This window comes from Podarcis liolepis (genome assembly GCF_965112155.1).
Source record: "Podarcis liolepis genome assembly, chromosome: 3".
NCBI lineage: Eukaryota > Metazoa > Chordata > Lepidosauria > Squamata > Lacertidae > Podarcis > Podarcis liolepis.
The window spans coordinates 118348203-118365597 of NC_139557.1; the positions used below are offsets into that span (position 1 = coordinate 118348203).

General features: G+C 45.0%; 3 protein-coding genes across 10 annotated transcripts in view; 2 read left to right on the top strand and 1 right to left on the bottom strand.

Annotated features, from left to right (window-relative positions):
• LOC310702762 (uncharacterized protein) overlaps positions 1-6135 on the top strand; it is a 71563-nt gene extending 65428 nt beyond the window's left edge. The window contains exons 1-4 of one of the 2 annotated variants that reach the window (XR_014523593.1): positions 2417-2532; positions 3501-3617; positions 4620-4736; positions 5865-6135. Coding sequence is in view for 1 of the 2 variants with exons in the window: in XM_083494868.1 (XP_083350994.1) it covers positions 4620-4736; positions 5865-5872 (125 nt within the window). In the remaining variant the exon portion in view is untranslated. Of the gene's footprint in view, positions 1-2416; positions 2533-3500; positions 3618-4619; positions 4737-5864 lie in introns of those variants that run through there. The other variant, XM_083494868.1, reaches the window with a different exon arrangement.
• Positions 1-17395, bottom strand: part of LOC310702760 (uncharacterized protein) — a 151042-nt gene that overhangs the window by 72143 nt on the left and 61504 nt on the right. The window lies entirely within an intron of this gene.
• LOC310702766 (uncharacterized protein) overlaps positions 12749-17395 on the top strand; it is a 286289-nt gene continuing 281642 nt past the window's right edge. For all 4 annotated transcript variants that reach the window (XM_083494874.1, XM_083494875.1, XM_083494876.1 and 1 more), the window contains exon 1: positions 12749-12853. In XM_083494874.1, coding sequence (XP_083351000.1) covers positions 12796-12853 — 58 coding nt within the window. In that variant the 5' untranslated portion in view covers positions 12749-12795. The remainder of the gene's footprint in view (positions 12854-17395) is intronic.

A 17395-nucleotide genomic window follows, 5' to 3' on the forward strand; every position in this document is an offset into this window, starting at 1 on the left:
TTTCAAACAGCGCCATGCTGGCTGTTATTTGGTAAATCTCCTCCTGGTGTTTGTCACGTCCACCTGCCTCTGTCCCACGCCTGGCTGCTCTCCCAGGCTGGTTGCCATGGAAACCCGACTGATTCCCATGGGAGCTGACCTTGACAACATCCTGCCTTGCTTCCCTCACTCTGCTCCGGTGGGGGCAATTACGTCGCAGATGTTCCGTTGCATTACACACGTAGCAACGACAAACTCCAGTGGAAAAACACTGCCCGGGGCTCTTTTCAGCTGGCCTGGCCCTCCTTCTTCCGGAAAAGCACTCCTTGCCAGATCCGCCCTCCTTGAACTCCACTCCAGCAGGCACAGTGGAAAACTTTTCAAACTTGCCTTTGGAAATTTCCGCCCCCCCCGACTTGCTCACTAGCACTCCTTGAGGCTAAACCATCAGGAACAGGGGCTCCAGCCATCTCTAGGCTTTTGGCTTTCTTCTGCCCTTGGCCTCCTGCTGAGTCTTCACACAGACGTTTCAGCACACTCCAGGCCTCACACGCAGATTCAACGCTTCCCAGGTGATGTTGCAATTTTGCATGCACACCTGCCCGCAACATGCAGATCTCAGCTCTCACAGCTTTCTCTCTCTGCATCTTCTCCTCCAGAGAAACAGACTTCAGCTTTCCTGCATCTCTGTCCACCAGCCCCGCACTTTCAGCAGCAGCCGGTCCACTTGTGGACGGCTCTTTCTTGCTTACGTCCCACAAGCCAGTTGCCCAAAACCAGGCTCTCACCCTTCTGACCCAGATTTCCCACGACTGGGTGGTGAGCTCTTCAAGCTGTTCAAACGGAGCTTGAAACACCTCCTGGCCATCTGCCATGGCTTCCCGTTCTCCCCAGGATGCCCCAAGCTGTACTCACATATCACCAGCTCTTCCGGCCCCTCTCCGTGGAGAAACGATTTCCTGCTGCTCTCAGCACTTGGCTCCACAGCATTCAGCACAGGCAAACCTTTGCGTCTTTCAGCTAGCTGCTTGCCTCAAATACAGACCTCCGCTTTCGCCAACTCCACTGCCATCCGAACGCAACTTCAAAGCTTTCCGGCAGCCTCCAGTGACAGTTTTACAAGCGGTAATTTAGGGTCCATAACCTGTAGATGTTTTGGTTAGTCCTTGACGTGCTAATTGATTTATACTCCAATTAGCTCTTTACAGCGGTCCGGCACGCTTCCTTCTCAGCGGTGCAATCTGCTTCTTTAATGCACGCCCAGCAGAGTAAAACACAGCAGCAAACTGTCACTTAGTGTCCCACAAACACACAGAGCACAGTAATGTCCATTTACAGCTCTTTATTTCATCATTTTCTCAGAAAATTCCAGGACTCCTCGCAGCCATTACAAACTGCCTCTCTCTCTCTCAACGACCGAGAGGGAACAGAGCGGAAAACTCCTCCCAGCTTCCAAATCTGACGTCAGAATGCTGAGGCATCATGGGAACAACTTAACCTCTTAAGTTCCGACTCCCATATGACAACCATATGTCAGGAGTCCTCTGATGGTGTTTCCTGCTTGGCATGGGGTTGGACTCGATGGCCCCTGTGGTCTCTTCCAACTCTATGATTCTATGATCCCCAAGTCCTTTCTAATTAAAGAGGTCTTGGATCTATGAAGAGTAAATATCTGATGAAGGATTCCATTGTAGACCTAACCCAGCAAGTTTCTTTGTTAAAGAATGCCCACACTTGCCACCTCAGGACCCCATCATTATACCCTATGAAGAGATGGTGCCCCTAGCCAAATGGGTGGGCCTTACCCCCTCCTCACCTGGCTGGTAGCTGAGAATGACTATAGCCAGCACATTTGGGTGTGAGCTGAGCAAAACACATTGGCAACACTACTGGGAAGATTACAGAAAAAAACATTCTCAGAGAGGGCGCAAGTGGCAAGGTATTTCTGAAGCTCAGAACAGCAGTAATTCTGATTGGCAGATGTTGAAAGCAAAGGGGGAACCTTCAGTAGAATGGAATGAAGGATGACATAGTTGCCAGTTATGTGGGTCTGTGGGTGCATTATCTGCTAATTTTTCTCTCCTTGCATTAACAACCTGCAAGATATAGGCTTTTCAGCTGTGCAGAAAAAATCCCAGGAGCAGTAATAATCATCATCATAATGTTATGATTTATGTGCCACCCAAGTGGCTGGGTGCAGCTGAGTGTCAGCCCCCTTACAAGGTTCAGGAATCAGCTGGAGTGTTTGCAGAGAAGGAGGACCGATCTGACCCTTGCTAATGCTGGCCAATGAAACAGTAGTTAGCAGGTTGAGAGGCAGCAGAAGCCTGTAAAAGTTGGTCATCCCATTAAATACGCAGGGTTCTAGTTTGGAAAAAAAGTAGTTGGCAGCCCCTTTGCCCCCTTGAAATGAATTTATTTCCCTTCTCTTTTACACAGGGCAATTTATATGTGAACTAGCAGGAGGAACTTGCCACTATTCAGCAACTACAAAGTGTGAAAATGGAGAAATTAAGGGGATCTCCTGTGGCAGCAACGGAATCTGCTGCAATGGTAAGTGATATCCACTGAGTTGTTTTGTTTTTGCAAAAAAGATAAATATGTAGTAAATAAATATATATAAAAGGGTAAAGGTAAAGGACCCCTGGCAGTTAAGTCCAGTCGCAAACAACTCTTGGGTTGGGTGCTCAGCTAGCTTTTCTGACCGAGGGAGCCCTCGTCTGTCTGCAGACCATTTTTCCAGGTCATGTGGCCAGCATGACTAAGCCACCTCTGGCAAAACCAGAGCAGCGCACAGAAACGCTGTTCACCTTTCTGCTGCAGTAGTAGTACCTATTTATCAACTTGCACTTTGACATGCTTTTGAACTGCTAGGTTGGCAGAAGCTGGGACTGAGCAATGGGAACTCACCCCATCATGGGGATACGAACCACGACCTTCCGATCGGCAAGCCCAAGAGGCTCAGCGGTTTACCCCACAGCACCACCTGCAACCCCATTTATAAAGAAGATCCCCCCCCCCCAAATCAACCATTCTATGTTAAATTGATGGTGTCAGTTAAATCAGGACTTTCCATGCCTGACAATCCAAATCTGTAAAACTCCACCATGAGGTCACCAGCTGGCCTCGGGTAAACCAGGCTTTCACTCTCAGCCTCAATCTCCCCATCGGTATTATGGGACATAATAATACTGACTTGCTGGTACAGAAGGCTTTGAATATTTATTTACTCATTGCATTTATATCCCACCTTTTTCTCCATGGAGCTCAAGGTCCCTTCTGTGGTTCTTCCTAATTTAATCCTCACAACAACCCTGAGAGGCCCAAGGAGACACTGTGAGCCTCATGATGAGGCTGCATTTGAAGGCTGGTCTCCCATTTCCTGGTCCAGGACCTCAGGCTCTCATACTTGGAAGTGCTAGTCCAATGCTCAAAACAAAACGCCCGTCAAATTAACATTTCTGTTTTGCACAAGAAGTCCTTTCAAATAATGACAATTTAATTCCCTCTCTTTTGCACAGCTGAAATTCCATTTTGTACATACTCGGGAGGATTTTGCCAGGCCCCAATCACTAAGAACTGTACCTTTGGAGAGCTTACAAACATCCCCTGTGGTCCTAATGAACGCTGCTGTAGATGTAAGTGATACCCATCACTTCGTGGTCCCACTCGTGCAAATGTTTACTCATTTTTAATCCTGTTTTCCTGATCTACACTCTCCATCTTCACTGGACAATGCAGGGCTTTGCTTGTGCTAAAGGAAATAATCACTGATCAGTTTCTGGATCAGAGTAGCTGATAATACGCTCAGGGTATATTAATTTTATTTTTAGAAGTAAAAAGTTGGATTCAGTTTTGATGCAGCCCTTCTAGGTTCTGCATCTTCTTTTAAGCATTAGAGCCTCAAGGTTTTCATCTGTGCACAGGGAATTTTGATGCCACAGATATTTCGTATGGGGGCAAACTGTGCAAGCTGCTCTTTCCATGGGAAGTAAAAAATGGGGGCTTTGATCTAACTCTCCAAAATGTTAAGACAGCACTGAGTAAGTGAGGATGAGCCAGCAGTCTGCTGCTGCTGAAGGAACACAAATATGATTTGGCAACAAAGATTCCCACTTCATTCTGCACTCACCAGAACTCACATGAAGTACAAAAATAATGTTGACCGGAGCATCAGTCAAATCAGGACTTCCCATGCCTGGCAATCCAAGTCTGTGAGAATCCCCCATGAGATCACCAGCTGGCCTATGGATAACCACACTTTCACTCTCAGCCTCAATCTCCCCATCTGCATTATGGAACATAATAATACTGATATTTTTTCATTGCATTTATATCCCAGGTTCTTCTCAGTGGAGCTCAAAGTGGCTTCTATGGTTCTTCTTAATTTAATCCTCACAACAACCTTGCAAGGGAGATTAGGCTGAGATTGAGTGATTGGCCCAAGGCCACTCTGTGAGACTCATGATGAGGCTGGATTTGAAGGCTGGTCTCCCATTTCCCAGTGCAGGACCTCAGGCTCTCATACTTGGAAGTGCTCTTCCAATGCTCAAAACAAAATGCCCGTCAAATTAACGTTTCTGTATTGCACAAGGAGTTCTCTCAAATGATGAAAATCTACTTCCCTCTCTTTTGCACAGATCGACCCCCATTGTGTAGATTCTCGGGAGGTTTTTGCCAGGCCCCAAGGACTGCGAACTGTACTTTTGGAGAGATTACAAACGTCTCCTGTGGTTCTAATGAACGCTGCTGCAAGAGTAAGTGATACCCATGAGTTGGTCCCACTCACGTGTGAATGTTTGCTCATTTTTAATCCTGATTTCCTGATCTACACTCTGCATCTTCACTGGAGGAAGCAGAAGCAGGGCTTTGTTTGTGCTAAAGGAAATAGTGGTCAATCACTTTATCAGGACATATTAACCCTATTTTTAGATTTCTAAATTTGGATTCAGTTTTGATGCAGCACTTCTAGGTTCTGCATCTTCTTTTAAGCATTAGAGCCTCAAGGTTTTCCTCTGTGCACAGGAAATTTTGATACCACATTTTTTTCGTATGGGTATAAACTGTGCAGGCTGCACTTCCCATGGGCAGTAAAAACTGGCGGGTCTGATCTAATTTTCCAAAATGTTAAGACAACCCTCTGTAAATGAGGATGAGCCAGCTGTCTGCTGCTGCTGCAAGAACACATATGTGATTTGGCCACAAAGAGTCCCACTTCATTCTGCACTCACCAGACCTCAGCTAAAGTACCAAAATACATCACAATATCCAACAGTAGAACCGGAGCTGGAAACCTGATGGTCCCTAAGGACCTGAACCAGGGGAGGAATTCTTGAATGCCAACAATGGTGATAGTTACAGATAGATAGCTGTGTTGGTCTGCCGTAGTCAAAACAAAATGAAAAAATTCCTTCCAGTAGCACCTTAGAGACCAAGTAAGTTTGTTCTCGGTATCAGCTTTCGTGTGCATGCACATTTCTTCAGCTCCACACAATGGTGATAGTTCATTCTGCCTCTTAGAAATACTGGAGAAATGAATTGAAAAGCAACTGCAATCTGAGGCTGGAGATGAGAAATAATTTAATAGATCTATTCTAGCCTGTGATGGAGTCCTCAAAGTCAGCAGCTGCCAGTGGCCCATCCTGACATCCAGGATGGGCCAGGAGATGTCGGCATTGATCTTGCAAATTCCTCTGAGAGCTCTTCTGGGGCTGGGCCTGCATGTCCTCTTCATTTCTGCTACATATTCCTGAATTGCAGGGTGGCCTTAAATGTTCCATTGAGTCTTTCCAGCACTATAAATCTTATCTCCTGAAGGTGAGCAATCTGACTCCAGGCTCCTGAAAGTGCAATCGATTACAGCTTTCCTTCTTTCTTTTATTCAGGACAATAATCAATGTAAGAGGAAATGGGGGGTTCTGCCAGGAGGAACTCACCAAACGCTGCCCATCTGGTCTAACTCTTCCTGCTTACTGTGCCTTCAATGCACAATGCTGTGCCCTTGAGTGACATCAGTGAGCAGCCCACATCCAAAAGTGTGAACGCCTGATTGCTACGCTGATTCTTCTGGATCTTTGCTTGTGGAAGTGGGCCTGATCAATCCATTTGTGAAGCAAGCAATGAAACAAAGATTAGTCTGTTCAGATGATCATCTAATTAAACACATATTAACCTGCAAATTTAAAATGTATTTTTTTCATTTTTTAAAAAAACATTTATGACTAAATATGACCCTCCTCCAGTGGAAGCGCATCATATCTGCCCAAGATCCCTCTTGACTGAAGTTCTCATCCCCGAGTCCCATGCGGAAATAACAGCAGCTAATGATTTTCATGCACCCAGGCAGAGCTTGGGTTTTGCTGCCCAGATGGTTATGTGAACACGGGTGGGATAGGCTGAACTCAACCCAGACTGGAGCCATGACCTAACTGGGGCTGATTATTCAGGAGCCACTGCCTTGTGGGTGCCCATAGGTCACTGGGAGTGGTATTTAATGCTGCTGAATGCACATCAGGTTTATTGATTTCTATGGGTGTACTCTGAGTAGGACTCGGAATTTTCTGAAGGGTGTTTTCTGGGATTTTGAGAATGAAAGAAGGAACTCAGGGAGATGCCAGGGAGGAGGTGGGACTGAAGAGTCGGGAAGGGCTATTGCTGCCTAGTGATCAAGATCCCAGATTTATTCATTGATCTGGGACTTTCTTTTCAACTTTAATTTACACACATTAATTCATAACATAGTCAACTATAATTGCAGATGCCAATTAAAATAAAATACAAGCAGAAAATGATATCTGAAGTTAAACACATAGGAACACATATCCATGCCACTTTCAATTTGTTTGTTTAGACATTTCTCTCCCAACTTTCCCCAAGGAACTCAAGGCAATATACATTGTTTTCTCCCATGAGCCCATGTCTCTCAGGTCTTAGACTAATACCACGCTGGTGCCGTTGCCCTTAGTTCCTTGGTCACCACTACCTAAAAGGCCCTCTGCCTGCTTCCCTGTAACCTTGCCTCTCCCAATGAAGGAACCGCCAGAAGGTTATTGGAAAAACGCCTGCCCAGGAGCGGTGCCAGCATCCCAGGCACCCGGTGCCTTTCTCCGGAGGTCCCTCTCTGTCTGGAATCCCCCTCAGTCAAGAAAGACCATTGATAAGCGAACCCTCCCTCCTGAGAGGAGCATGCTAGCAATCTTCTGGCAATCCATCACAGAAGAAAGAGGACAGTCCGTATCCTAACTGCTACTTTATTAAGACTGTACAAAAGCATGCCTGCTCGCCTGAGCAGTACAGGATGCGAGTCTACGACACTACTCTGCTTCTACCCAGAAGCGGAAGACAACTCACAGTAACTCCATCCAGGTTACACTGAGAGCGCTGAGAACTGGCTCAGACTTCGTGTCTCATGCTCAGATCCATCATATGATGTAAACAATCTGGCTTCTTGCTCGCAGCTGGTGGGAACTAAAATCCCAACACTTGGAGCTGGACCTCCGTGTCCGGGCTGAATGATAAAGGTAGATATGCTCCTTCAGGTATTCTTCCACAATGGGATCTTTGACTGGTTAGGAAGACTCCAGGGAGGAGAAAGAAATCAGCAGTGGAAAGGAGAAACAATGTTAGGAAACCAGGTTGGGGCAGGAGGCTCAGAAATGGACTGAGGAAAGAGTATCTTTTGGGGGAGCGGGGAGGTAGTGTCGGTGGCTACCATGAGTGGGCTAAGCTCATCCTCATGCTGCTTATAATTTCCTCCCCCTCCCCCTTTGGCTTCAACCCATGCAGAATAAACAAGGGCTTGTGGGAATTGCAGTTCATGGATGATGGGAATTGTAGTCCAACAATCGGAGGGTCACAGGTCCACTATGCCTGATGTCAAGACAAGATTGCTTATCCATCAACAGTTCTGATTCAACTGGGACATCCCAGAATTACAGAAGCTATCCCAGTTTCTGATTGGATGTCCCGGTTTTTGTGCTGAGCTCCCTCGCCAGTCAGCTGGCTCTTGTGAGAGCTCAGTACCCAAAGACAAATGTCTTTGGTGAAAAATAAGGTGGCTTCGCTTTAGTCCATGGAAGCAGAGGAGGAGGGGGAGCTGCTGGTGATGCAGGTCAGGCTGCCCCCACTGGACCCATTCGCCATGCTTCCTCTGCCCAATGCTGCCCCTATTGGAGGGGATGGAGACCCACTGAAGAGGGGAAGCCCCAGCTCATTTGCCCGGGAGTATGGCACTGAAAGGCGCAAGTCTCAAGTTTAACTGGCAGAATGCTGGAGGGTCTGAGATTTTGTTATCTAACAATCCATCCATGTTCCCTGTGCTAATGTTTGGTTGTCTGCCCGAAATTCCAATAAAATGGGTGACCTTCCGGTGTGTCATAGCTTAGAAACACTGAACAGAACTGAAACCTGGATTCCAGAAACAACTGAACCAACCGTTTGCCAAATTTACCTCCGGATCTTCTGTTATGGTTGCCGGTGCACAGAGACATCGGAGGACAGCCAGTGCTAGCCCTGCTCAAGATATGCTATAAACTGGGCAAAGTCGGTATCGCTTCATATAAGTAACAGTGACTTTATTTATTCAGCTAAGAGCTATCAGTTCCATATTTGCAGAGAGTCATTTTGATATTTAGGTATAATCATGCCAATGGATATTACTGAATTAGTAGCATGTAATTTAAACAAAGTAATCAATGAGTTTTCTTTATATATTAATAGATGGGAGTCATTTAACCTGCCCTTATGCGGAAGGGTTAATACTCTCAAACGAACATTATTCCCAGAATAATCTATAGTGGGAGTAGAATTCCAGGTCATATATGTAGTAAACATTTCCAGAAAAGGAATTCCTTAATTAGGAAATGTCTATGGGGTTCTGCAACTCCAATAATATCCTTACTAAAAATGTAATTATTAATTAAAAAATGAGGATTTGGCATTCAAGAAGGATATTGACCAGAGGGGCAGAAGAGGGCTGTCAGATGATTAAGGCTCTGGAGACCAAGAGTTGCTCCAGGCGACTCATTAGATGACCTTGTTGAGGACTGGAATAACTGGCTCTTGGCAGCCATCGATGAGATCGCACCTAAGCGCCCTCTGCGACGCTGTCGAAACCGGGCCCCTTGATTTACTGAGGAGCTCCAGAAAATGAAGCGGGATCTAAGACGGCTAGAGGGAGCATGGCGACGGACTCGTGACGGAGCCTCAAGAACATCTTATAGGACGCTTATGAAAGCCTATGAGACGGCTATGAAAGCTGCTAAGAAATCTTACTTTGCAGCTTCCATTGCATCCACTAGCTCTCACCCGGCACAACTATTTAGAATAATTAGGTCAATAACGTCATTAGAAGGACAAGCAAATTTAAGCACAAATTCGACCCACAGCTGTGAGGCATTTGCGAGCGTTTTTGCGGAGAAAGTCCTGTTGCGCCGCCGTGACCTCGCTGCCAATTTAGATACAGTGACTGAACTGGAGGCCCCTCAACTGACTTCAGGTCCAGTGTTGGACCATTTCGATCGTATACTTCCTGCTGATGTGGATAGATTCATCCAAGTTGGTAGGCCCACCGCCTGCCTCCTTGATCCGTGCCCGTCTTGGCTGATTAGGGCGTGTCTAGATGTCGCGCAGTCCCCCCTGCTTGAAATTATCAATTTGTCCCTTGCCACGGGGACATTCCCAGGGGAGCAGAAGGAAGCAGTTGTGTGTCCGCTCTTAAAGAAAACTTCACTAGATCCTTTAGACCTATCCAATTACCGCCCAGTTTCAAATCTTCCATACCTGGGTAGGGTAATTGAGAGAGTGGTTGCTGAACTGCTTGATAGGTTTCTGGAGGAAACATCGGCTTTAGATCCATTTTAGTCCGGTTTCTGTCCTGGTTTTGGGACCGAGACAGCCCTGGTTGCCCTAACAGATGATCTCCGTAGACAACTGGATCAAGGCGGGTCAGGACTGCTGATCCTTTTAGATTTGTCAGCAGCCTTTGACATGGTTGATCATGATCTTCTGGACCACCGCCTCGCCGACTTGGGGATACAGGGCACAGCCCGTAAATGGCTGTGCTCTTTTAACTCTGGTTGGGGACAGAGGGTGGCACTAGGGAGGGAAATGTAGTCATGCCACTCCTTGGTGTGTGGAGTGCCGCAGGGCGCAATCCTCTCCCCGATGCTTTTTAACATCTTTAGGCGCCCCCTTGCCCAGATTGTCCGGAGCTTTGGGCTGGGCTGTCACCAATATGCTGATGACACTCAGCTCTATCTGCTGATGGATGGCCACACCGAATCGGCCCTGAACACACTTAGCAGATGCTTGGAAGCTGTTGCTGGATGGTTTCATGGGAGCCGATTAAAACTAAATGCTTTGAAGACAGAGGTCCTATGGCTGGGTTGAGATGGCATGGGGATGAGGGACCAACTCCCTTCTCTTGCGGAGGCCCAATTAGTGCCATTGCCTTCTGTTAAGAGTTTGGGTGTAATCCATGATGCCTCCCTTTCCATGGAGGCGCAGGTTACAGCAACAGCCAAGGCGACATTTTTCCACCTTCGCCGCATCAAGCAGTTGGTCCCTTACCTTTCCCGCCCCGACCTGGCCACAGTGATCCATGCAACGGTCACCTCCAGGCTTAACTACTGTAATTCGCTCTACGTGGGGCTGCCCTTGAAGCTGTCCCAGACACTCCAGCGGGTGCAGAATGCTGCAGCGAGGCTCCTCACGGGGTCTCTGCCATGAGAGCATATTCACCCAGTGCTTTTCCAGCAGCACTGGCTCCCAGTGGAGTACAGGGTCAGATTTAAGGTGCTGGTTTTGACCTTTAAAGCCCTTCACAGCCTAGGACCCTCATACCTACGGGACTGCCTCTCCTGGTATGCCCCACGGAGAGCCTCAAGGACCATAAATAGCAACACCCCAGTGGTCCCGGGCCCTAAGGAAGTTAGATTAGCTTCAACCAGAGCCAGGACCTTTTCAACTCTGGTTCTGGCCCGATGGAACGCTCTGTCTCATGAGACCAGGGCCCTGCAGGATCTGGTTTCTTTCCGCAGTGCCTGTAAGACAGAGTTGTTCCGCTTGGCCTTTGGCTTGGAGCCAGTTTGATTCCATCCCCCTCTTTCTTTTTTCTTTTCCTTTCTCCTCCTGTGATGAGGCTACATTTTAATATTTTAATGTTTCAATATTTTAATGTTGTATTTTAATTTTGTTTTTAAGTTGTATTCATTCAACTTGATTTTATTATTGCTTGTTAGCTGCCCTGAGTCCGGCCTTGGCTGGGGAGGGCAGGGTAAAAATAAAAAAATATTATTATTATTATTATTATTATTATTATTTGGAAGACGGCTGAAGGAGTTGGGTATGTTGAGCCTGCAAATGAGGAGATGAAAGGAGATATGATAGCCATCTTCGAATAACACAAGGGCTGTCACATGGAAGAGGGAGCAAGCTTGTTTTCTCCAGCCTTGGAGGGTAGGACTCTAACCAATCAGTTCAAGTTACAAGAAAAGGGATTCTGACTAGATATATTGGGGAAAATTAATGAAAGTAAGATCTTAACCAGAGGTACTATTTCTGGGTTAGCGGAGTCTGTAACCTGAAGCGTATGTGACCCCAGGTACCACTGTAGATACTTGGGCCCCTTTCTCATTTCTGCATTTTTATTTTTATTTTACATCTGTTGTTCTTGTTTCTGCTTATTTATTATGAATGATGGAATAAAACCACTAATTTGTATGGTGTGTTTTTTTGGGGGGGCGGGTCACAAAATAGGGGAGGAGCACATAAAAATACAAGCCTCACAGAAACAAGCATATTAAGCAAAAATGAATCCAAAACTACAGACCAGAAGAAAAGCAAAAGGAAAAGATTCTTTCTTTGCTGCAAACCTGGAAGTAAGTGTTCCGGATGGCGAACCTTTTTCAGAAGCCAAAGGTGCTCCGTTTTGAGTGTTATACTTCCGTTTTGACTGCCACACTTCCGTTTTGAGTGCAACACTTCTGTTTTGATGGTTATGCTTCCGATTTGAGTCCCGCACTTCTGTTTGGAGTGTTACGCTGAGGTCTGGCTGTTTTTGCTATTTATTTTGTGTCTTTGTTTTTGTTTTCTTTTTGTGACCCAGTTCAGCTACTGATTGACTGATTGTGTGACTGCAGTACATTGTTTATTGCTTTCATTTTATGGATCAATGGTCTCGTTAGATAGTAGAATTCAAGTTAAATTGCTGTTTTAGAGGTTGTTTTCAGAAGTTTGGAATGGATTAAACCATTTTGCATTACTTTCTATGGGAATGTGTGCCTTCATTTTCGAACGCTTTGGTTTTGGAATGGACTTCCGGAACAAATTAAGTTTGAGAACCAAAGTACCACTGTACTGCAATTGCGGTTGCATCAGACTGCATTAAAGCAAATCTCCAAAACAACATTCCGCTTCCTTTCCATCCAGGTGCCGTGAACATGGCAGCTGATTCTGTGAGATGACGGGAAATCTGTTAATTGATATGGAATTGGAAAAACTGCACCCAAAGTACAGCACACGTTGTGATTGTTTGAGAAAGGATGTTCTTTAGGTAAATCCCAGGAAGTTCTCCAAGATGAATAAATTGCCTAGGATGAGTTAAGAAAAAGGGCGCATGGACGGTTCAAATGCTGACAATTGCAGGAAATACCTGTTTGCAGCATTTCCCACTCAGATGCACAAATGTGTGTTTCAGCATCTTTTTGGCACGGCAAAACTATAAGTAGAGAGAACCTCCTTGTTCCATCCAATCTCCACTTCCTTCTGCCTTAGAGTGCCTTCCCTTTGGCAGAGATCTCAGAGGAAACTGCAGCCATGAGGTTCCTTTACCTGAGCTTTGCTCTGGTCTTCATCTTCTTCCATGTTGTTGCAGGTAAGAGGGCACAGGGAGGGAGCATCTGCTGCAAATGCAGAAGGTCTCAGGTTGAGTCCCAGGTATTTCCCCATCCAGAAACCCTGAAGAACTGTTGTGTGTCAGTGTAGACCATTCTCTCTTATGTGTAGTATAATTCTTTATTATTTTCCCCCAAACATATTCACAATGATATTCCCATCAAATAGTCACATTGTTTCATAAATTGACTTCCTACCCCCACAGAGAGCCCAGTGTAGTGTAGTGGATAAGAGCAGTGCACTCGTAATCTGGTGAACCGGGTTCGCTTCCCCTCTCCTCCACATGCAGCTGCTGGGTGACATTGGGCTAGTCACACTTCTCTGAAGTCTCTCAGCCTCATTCACCTCACAGAGTGTTTGTTGTAGGGAAGGAAGGGAAAGGAGAATGTTAGCCCCTTTGAGACTCCTTTGGGTAGTGATAGAGCGGGTATTAAATCCAAACTCCTCCTCCTCCTCCTCCTCCTCTTCTTCAATGTTTCTACTCAAACACTTTCTACTGCATTATATCTTTATCTATAAAAAAATATTATGTACTAAAGTTATTTTATTATTTTTCCTCCACGGCTTTTATCCTGCCCACAATTTCATCTGACTACAATTTCTTTTTTAAGTCCACAAAAGGCCTCCATTCTTCCATTCATCATTGTGATCTCTTAATTTCTGTGCATATGATATTCTAGCTACTGTACATAAATAGTTTCAGGCTTTTGGGAATAGCCCATTTCAACATTTTCTTCATTTCATTATATATTGTTTTCCCAAAACCTTTAGCTTATTTGCATGTCCACCACATATAGAAGAATGAGCCATCTATTTGCTTACATTTCCAACATTTACTTCACACATTTTTATACATCTTGGCCAGTTTATTTGGCATTCAATAAGACCTGTACCTCATTTTAAAAAGATTTTCTATAAGTGTATAAGGAGCAGTAAATTTCATTTCCTTTTTCCATGACCTCTTTTCCAAGATTGATGCAAATGATAGATCATTTTGGTCATACTTCTTGATATTCTATAAATTGGGCAAAGTCGGAATTGCTTCCTGGAAGTAAAGGTGTCTTTATTGATTCAGCTAAGCATTATCAGTTCCATATTTGCAGAGAATCAATTAGATATTTAGGTATAACCATACCAAAGGATATCACCCAACTAGCCGTATGTAATATAAACAAAGTACCTAATGAGGTTTCTTTATATAGTGATAGAATTATAGAATCAAAGAATTGGAAGGGACCCCAAGGGTCATCTACTCCAGCCCCCTGCGACGCAGGAATCTCAGCTAAAGCATCCCTGACAGATGGCCACCCAACTTCTGCTTAATAACCTCCAAGGAAGGAGCGTCCACAACCTCCTGAGGGAGACCATTCCACTGTTGAACAGATCTTACTTTCATTAATTTCCCCCCATATATCTAGTCAGAATCCTTTTCTTGTTACTTGAACCAATTGGTTAGAGTCCTACCCTCCAAGGCAAGAGAAAACAAGCTTGCTCCCTCTTCCATGTGACAGCCCTTGAGATGGCTATCATATCGCCTCTCAGTCTCCTCATTTGCAAGCTCAACATACCCAGCTCCTTCAGCCATCTTCCACATAAGGTTCGGTCTCCAGAGCCTTCACCATTGGACAGCCCTCCTCTGCTCCTCTGGTCAAATTGATAATTACATTTTTAATAAGGATATTCTTGGAGTTGCAGAACCCCATAGACATTTCCTAATTAAGGAATTCCTTTTCTGGAAATATTTACTACATATATGACCTGGAATTCTACTCCCACTATAGATTATTCTGGGAATTATGTTCATTTAAGAGTATTAACCCTTCCGCACAAGGGCAGGTTAAATGACTCCCATCTATGATTATATAAAGAAAACTCATTGATTACTCTGGTTAAATTACATGCTACAAATTCGGTAATATCCATTCGTATAAGTATACCTAAATTTCTAATTGACCCTCTGCAAATATGGAACTGATCGTTCTTAGCTGAATAAATAAAGTTGCTGTTACTTATATGAAGTGATACCGACTTTACCCAATTTATAGAATATCTTGAGCAGGGCTAGCATTGGCTGTCCTCTTATGTCTCTGTGCACCAGGAACCATAACAGAAGATCTGGAAGAAAATTTGGCAAACGGTTGGTTCAGTAGTTTCTGGAATCCAGCTTTCTGTTCTGTTCAGTGTTTCTAAGCTATGACACACCCGGGGCTTGCCCATTTTACTGGAATTTTAGGCAGACAACCAAACATTAGCACCAGGAACATGGATGGATTGTTAGATAACAAAATATCAGACCCTCCAACATTCTGCCAGTTAAACTTGGGATGTGGGTCTTTCAGTGCCATAATCCCAGGGAAATGAGCTGGGGCTTCCCCTCTTCAGCCCCCGGTTGTTGTTGTCTCCTCTTCCTCCAGTGGGGGCCGCATTGGGCAGAGGAAGCATGGCGAATGGGTCCAGTGGGGGCAGCCTGACCTGCATCACCAGCAGCTCCCCCTCCTCCTCTGCTTCCATGGACTAAAGCGCAGCCACCTTTTTTTTCACCAAAGACATTTGTCTTTGGGTGCTGAGCTCTCACAAGAGCCAGCTGACTGGCGATGGAGCTCAGCACAGAAACCGGGACATCCAATCAGAAACTGGCATAGCTTCTCTAATTCCAGGATGTCCCAGTTGAATCAGAACTGTTGATGGATAAGCAATCTTGTCTTGACATCAGGCATAGTTGACCTATGACCCTCCGATTGTTGTTGGACTACAATTCCCATCATCCATGAACTGCAATTCCCACAAGCCCTGGTTTATTCTGTGTGGGTTGAAGCCAAAGGGAGAGGGAGAGGAAATTATAAGCAGCATGAGGATGAGCTGAGCGCGCTAGAGGTAGCCACCGACACTATCTCCCCGCCCCCCCAAAAAAAACATACCCTTTCCTCAGTCCATTTCAGTGCCCCAACCTGGTTTCCTAACATTGTTTCTCCTTTCCACTGCTGATTCTTTCTCCTCCCTGGAGTCTTCCTAACTAGTCAATGATCCCATTGTGGAAGTATACCTGAAGGAGCATATCTACCCTCATCATTCAGCCCTGACACGGAGGTCCAGCTCCAAGGACCTTCTGGCAGTTCCTCCATTGGGAGAGGCGAAGTTACAGGGAAGCAGGCAGAGGGCCTTTTAGGTAGTGGTGACTAAGGAACTAAGGGCAACAGCACCAGCGTGGTATTGGTCTAAGATCTGGGAGACATGGGCTCATGGGAGAAAAGGATGTACATCGCCTTGAGTTCCTTGGTGAAAGTTGGGAGAGAAATGTCTAAACAAACAAATTGAAAGTGGCATGGATCTGTGTTCCTATGTGTTGAACTTTAGATGTCCTTTTCTGCTTGTATTTTATTTTAATTGGCATCTGCAATTATACTTGGCTATGTTATGAATTAATGTATGTAAATTAAAGTTGAAAAGAAAGACCCAGATCAATGATTGAGTCAGGGATCTTGATCACTAGGCAGCAATAGCCCTTCCCGACTCTTCAGTCCCACCTCCTCCCTGGCACCTCCCTGAGTTCCTTCTTTCATTCTCAAAATCCCAGAAAACACCCTTCAGAAAATTCCGAGTCTTACTCAGAGTACACCCATAGAAATCAATAAACCTGATGTGCATTCAGCAGCATTAAATACCACTCTCAATGACCTATGGGCACCCACAAGGCAGTGGCTCCTGAATAATCAGCTCCAGTTAGGTGATGGCTCCAGTCTGGGTTGAGTTCAGCCTATCCCACCCGTGTTCACATAACCAACTGGGCAGCAAAACCCAAGCTCTGCCTGGGTGCATAAAAAGCATTGACTGCAGTTATCTCCTCCTGGGACTCGGGGATGAGAACTTAATTTCCCCCCCCCCCCAAAGATATTTATTAAAGTTTTTAAAATATAACAATAGAAATGAAAAATAAAAATACAAAATACAACATAAAAACAAATAATAAACAAATAATTTTCCATATCTTCCTTACGCTTATTTCCCCAGACCTCCTCATACCTCCCTTCTTTGTATTCCACTTCAATTTGTTAGTTCAGCAAATCCTTACCATTAAGCTTTTACCCATTTATAAACTTTTTTTCTTTCGTATCTGCCTTACAGCTGGAAACCCCTTAGTTTCTTTCCAACATTCTTCTAACATTCATCAATTTTACAATATTTCTGTAAATAGTCTTTAAATTTCTTCCAGTCTTCTTTCACCAACTCCTCTCCCTGGTCTCGGATTCTGCCAGTCATTTCTGCCAATTCCATGTAGTGAATCACCTTCATCTGCCATTCTGCCAGAGTGTGTAGATCTTGTGTCTTCCAGTACTTTGCAATGAGTATTCTTGCTGCTGTTGTAGCATACATGAAAAAAGTTCTGTCCTTCTTTGGCACCAATTGGCCGGCAATGCCCAGGAGAAAGGCCTCTGGTTTCTTCAGGAAGGTATATTTAAATACCTTTTCCAGTTCATTATATATCATTTCCCAGAAAGCCTTAATCTTTGGGCACATCCACCAA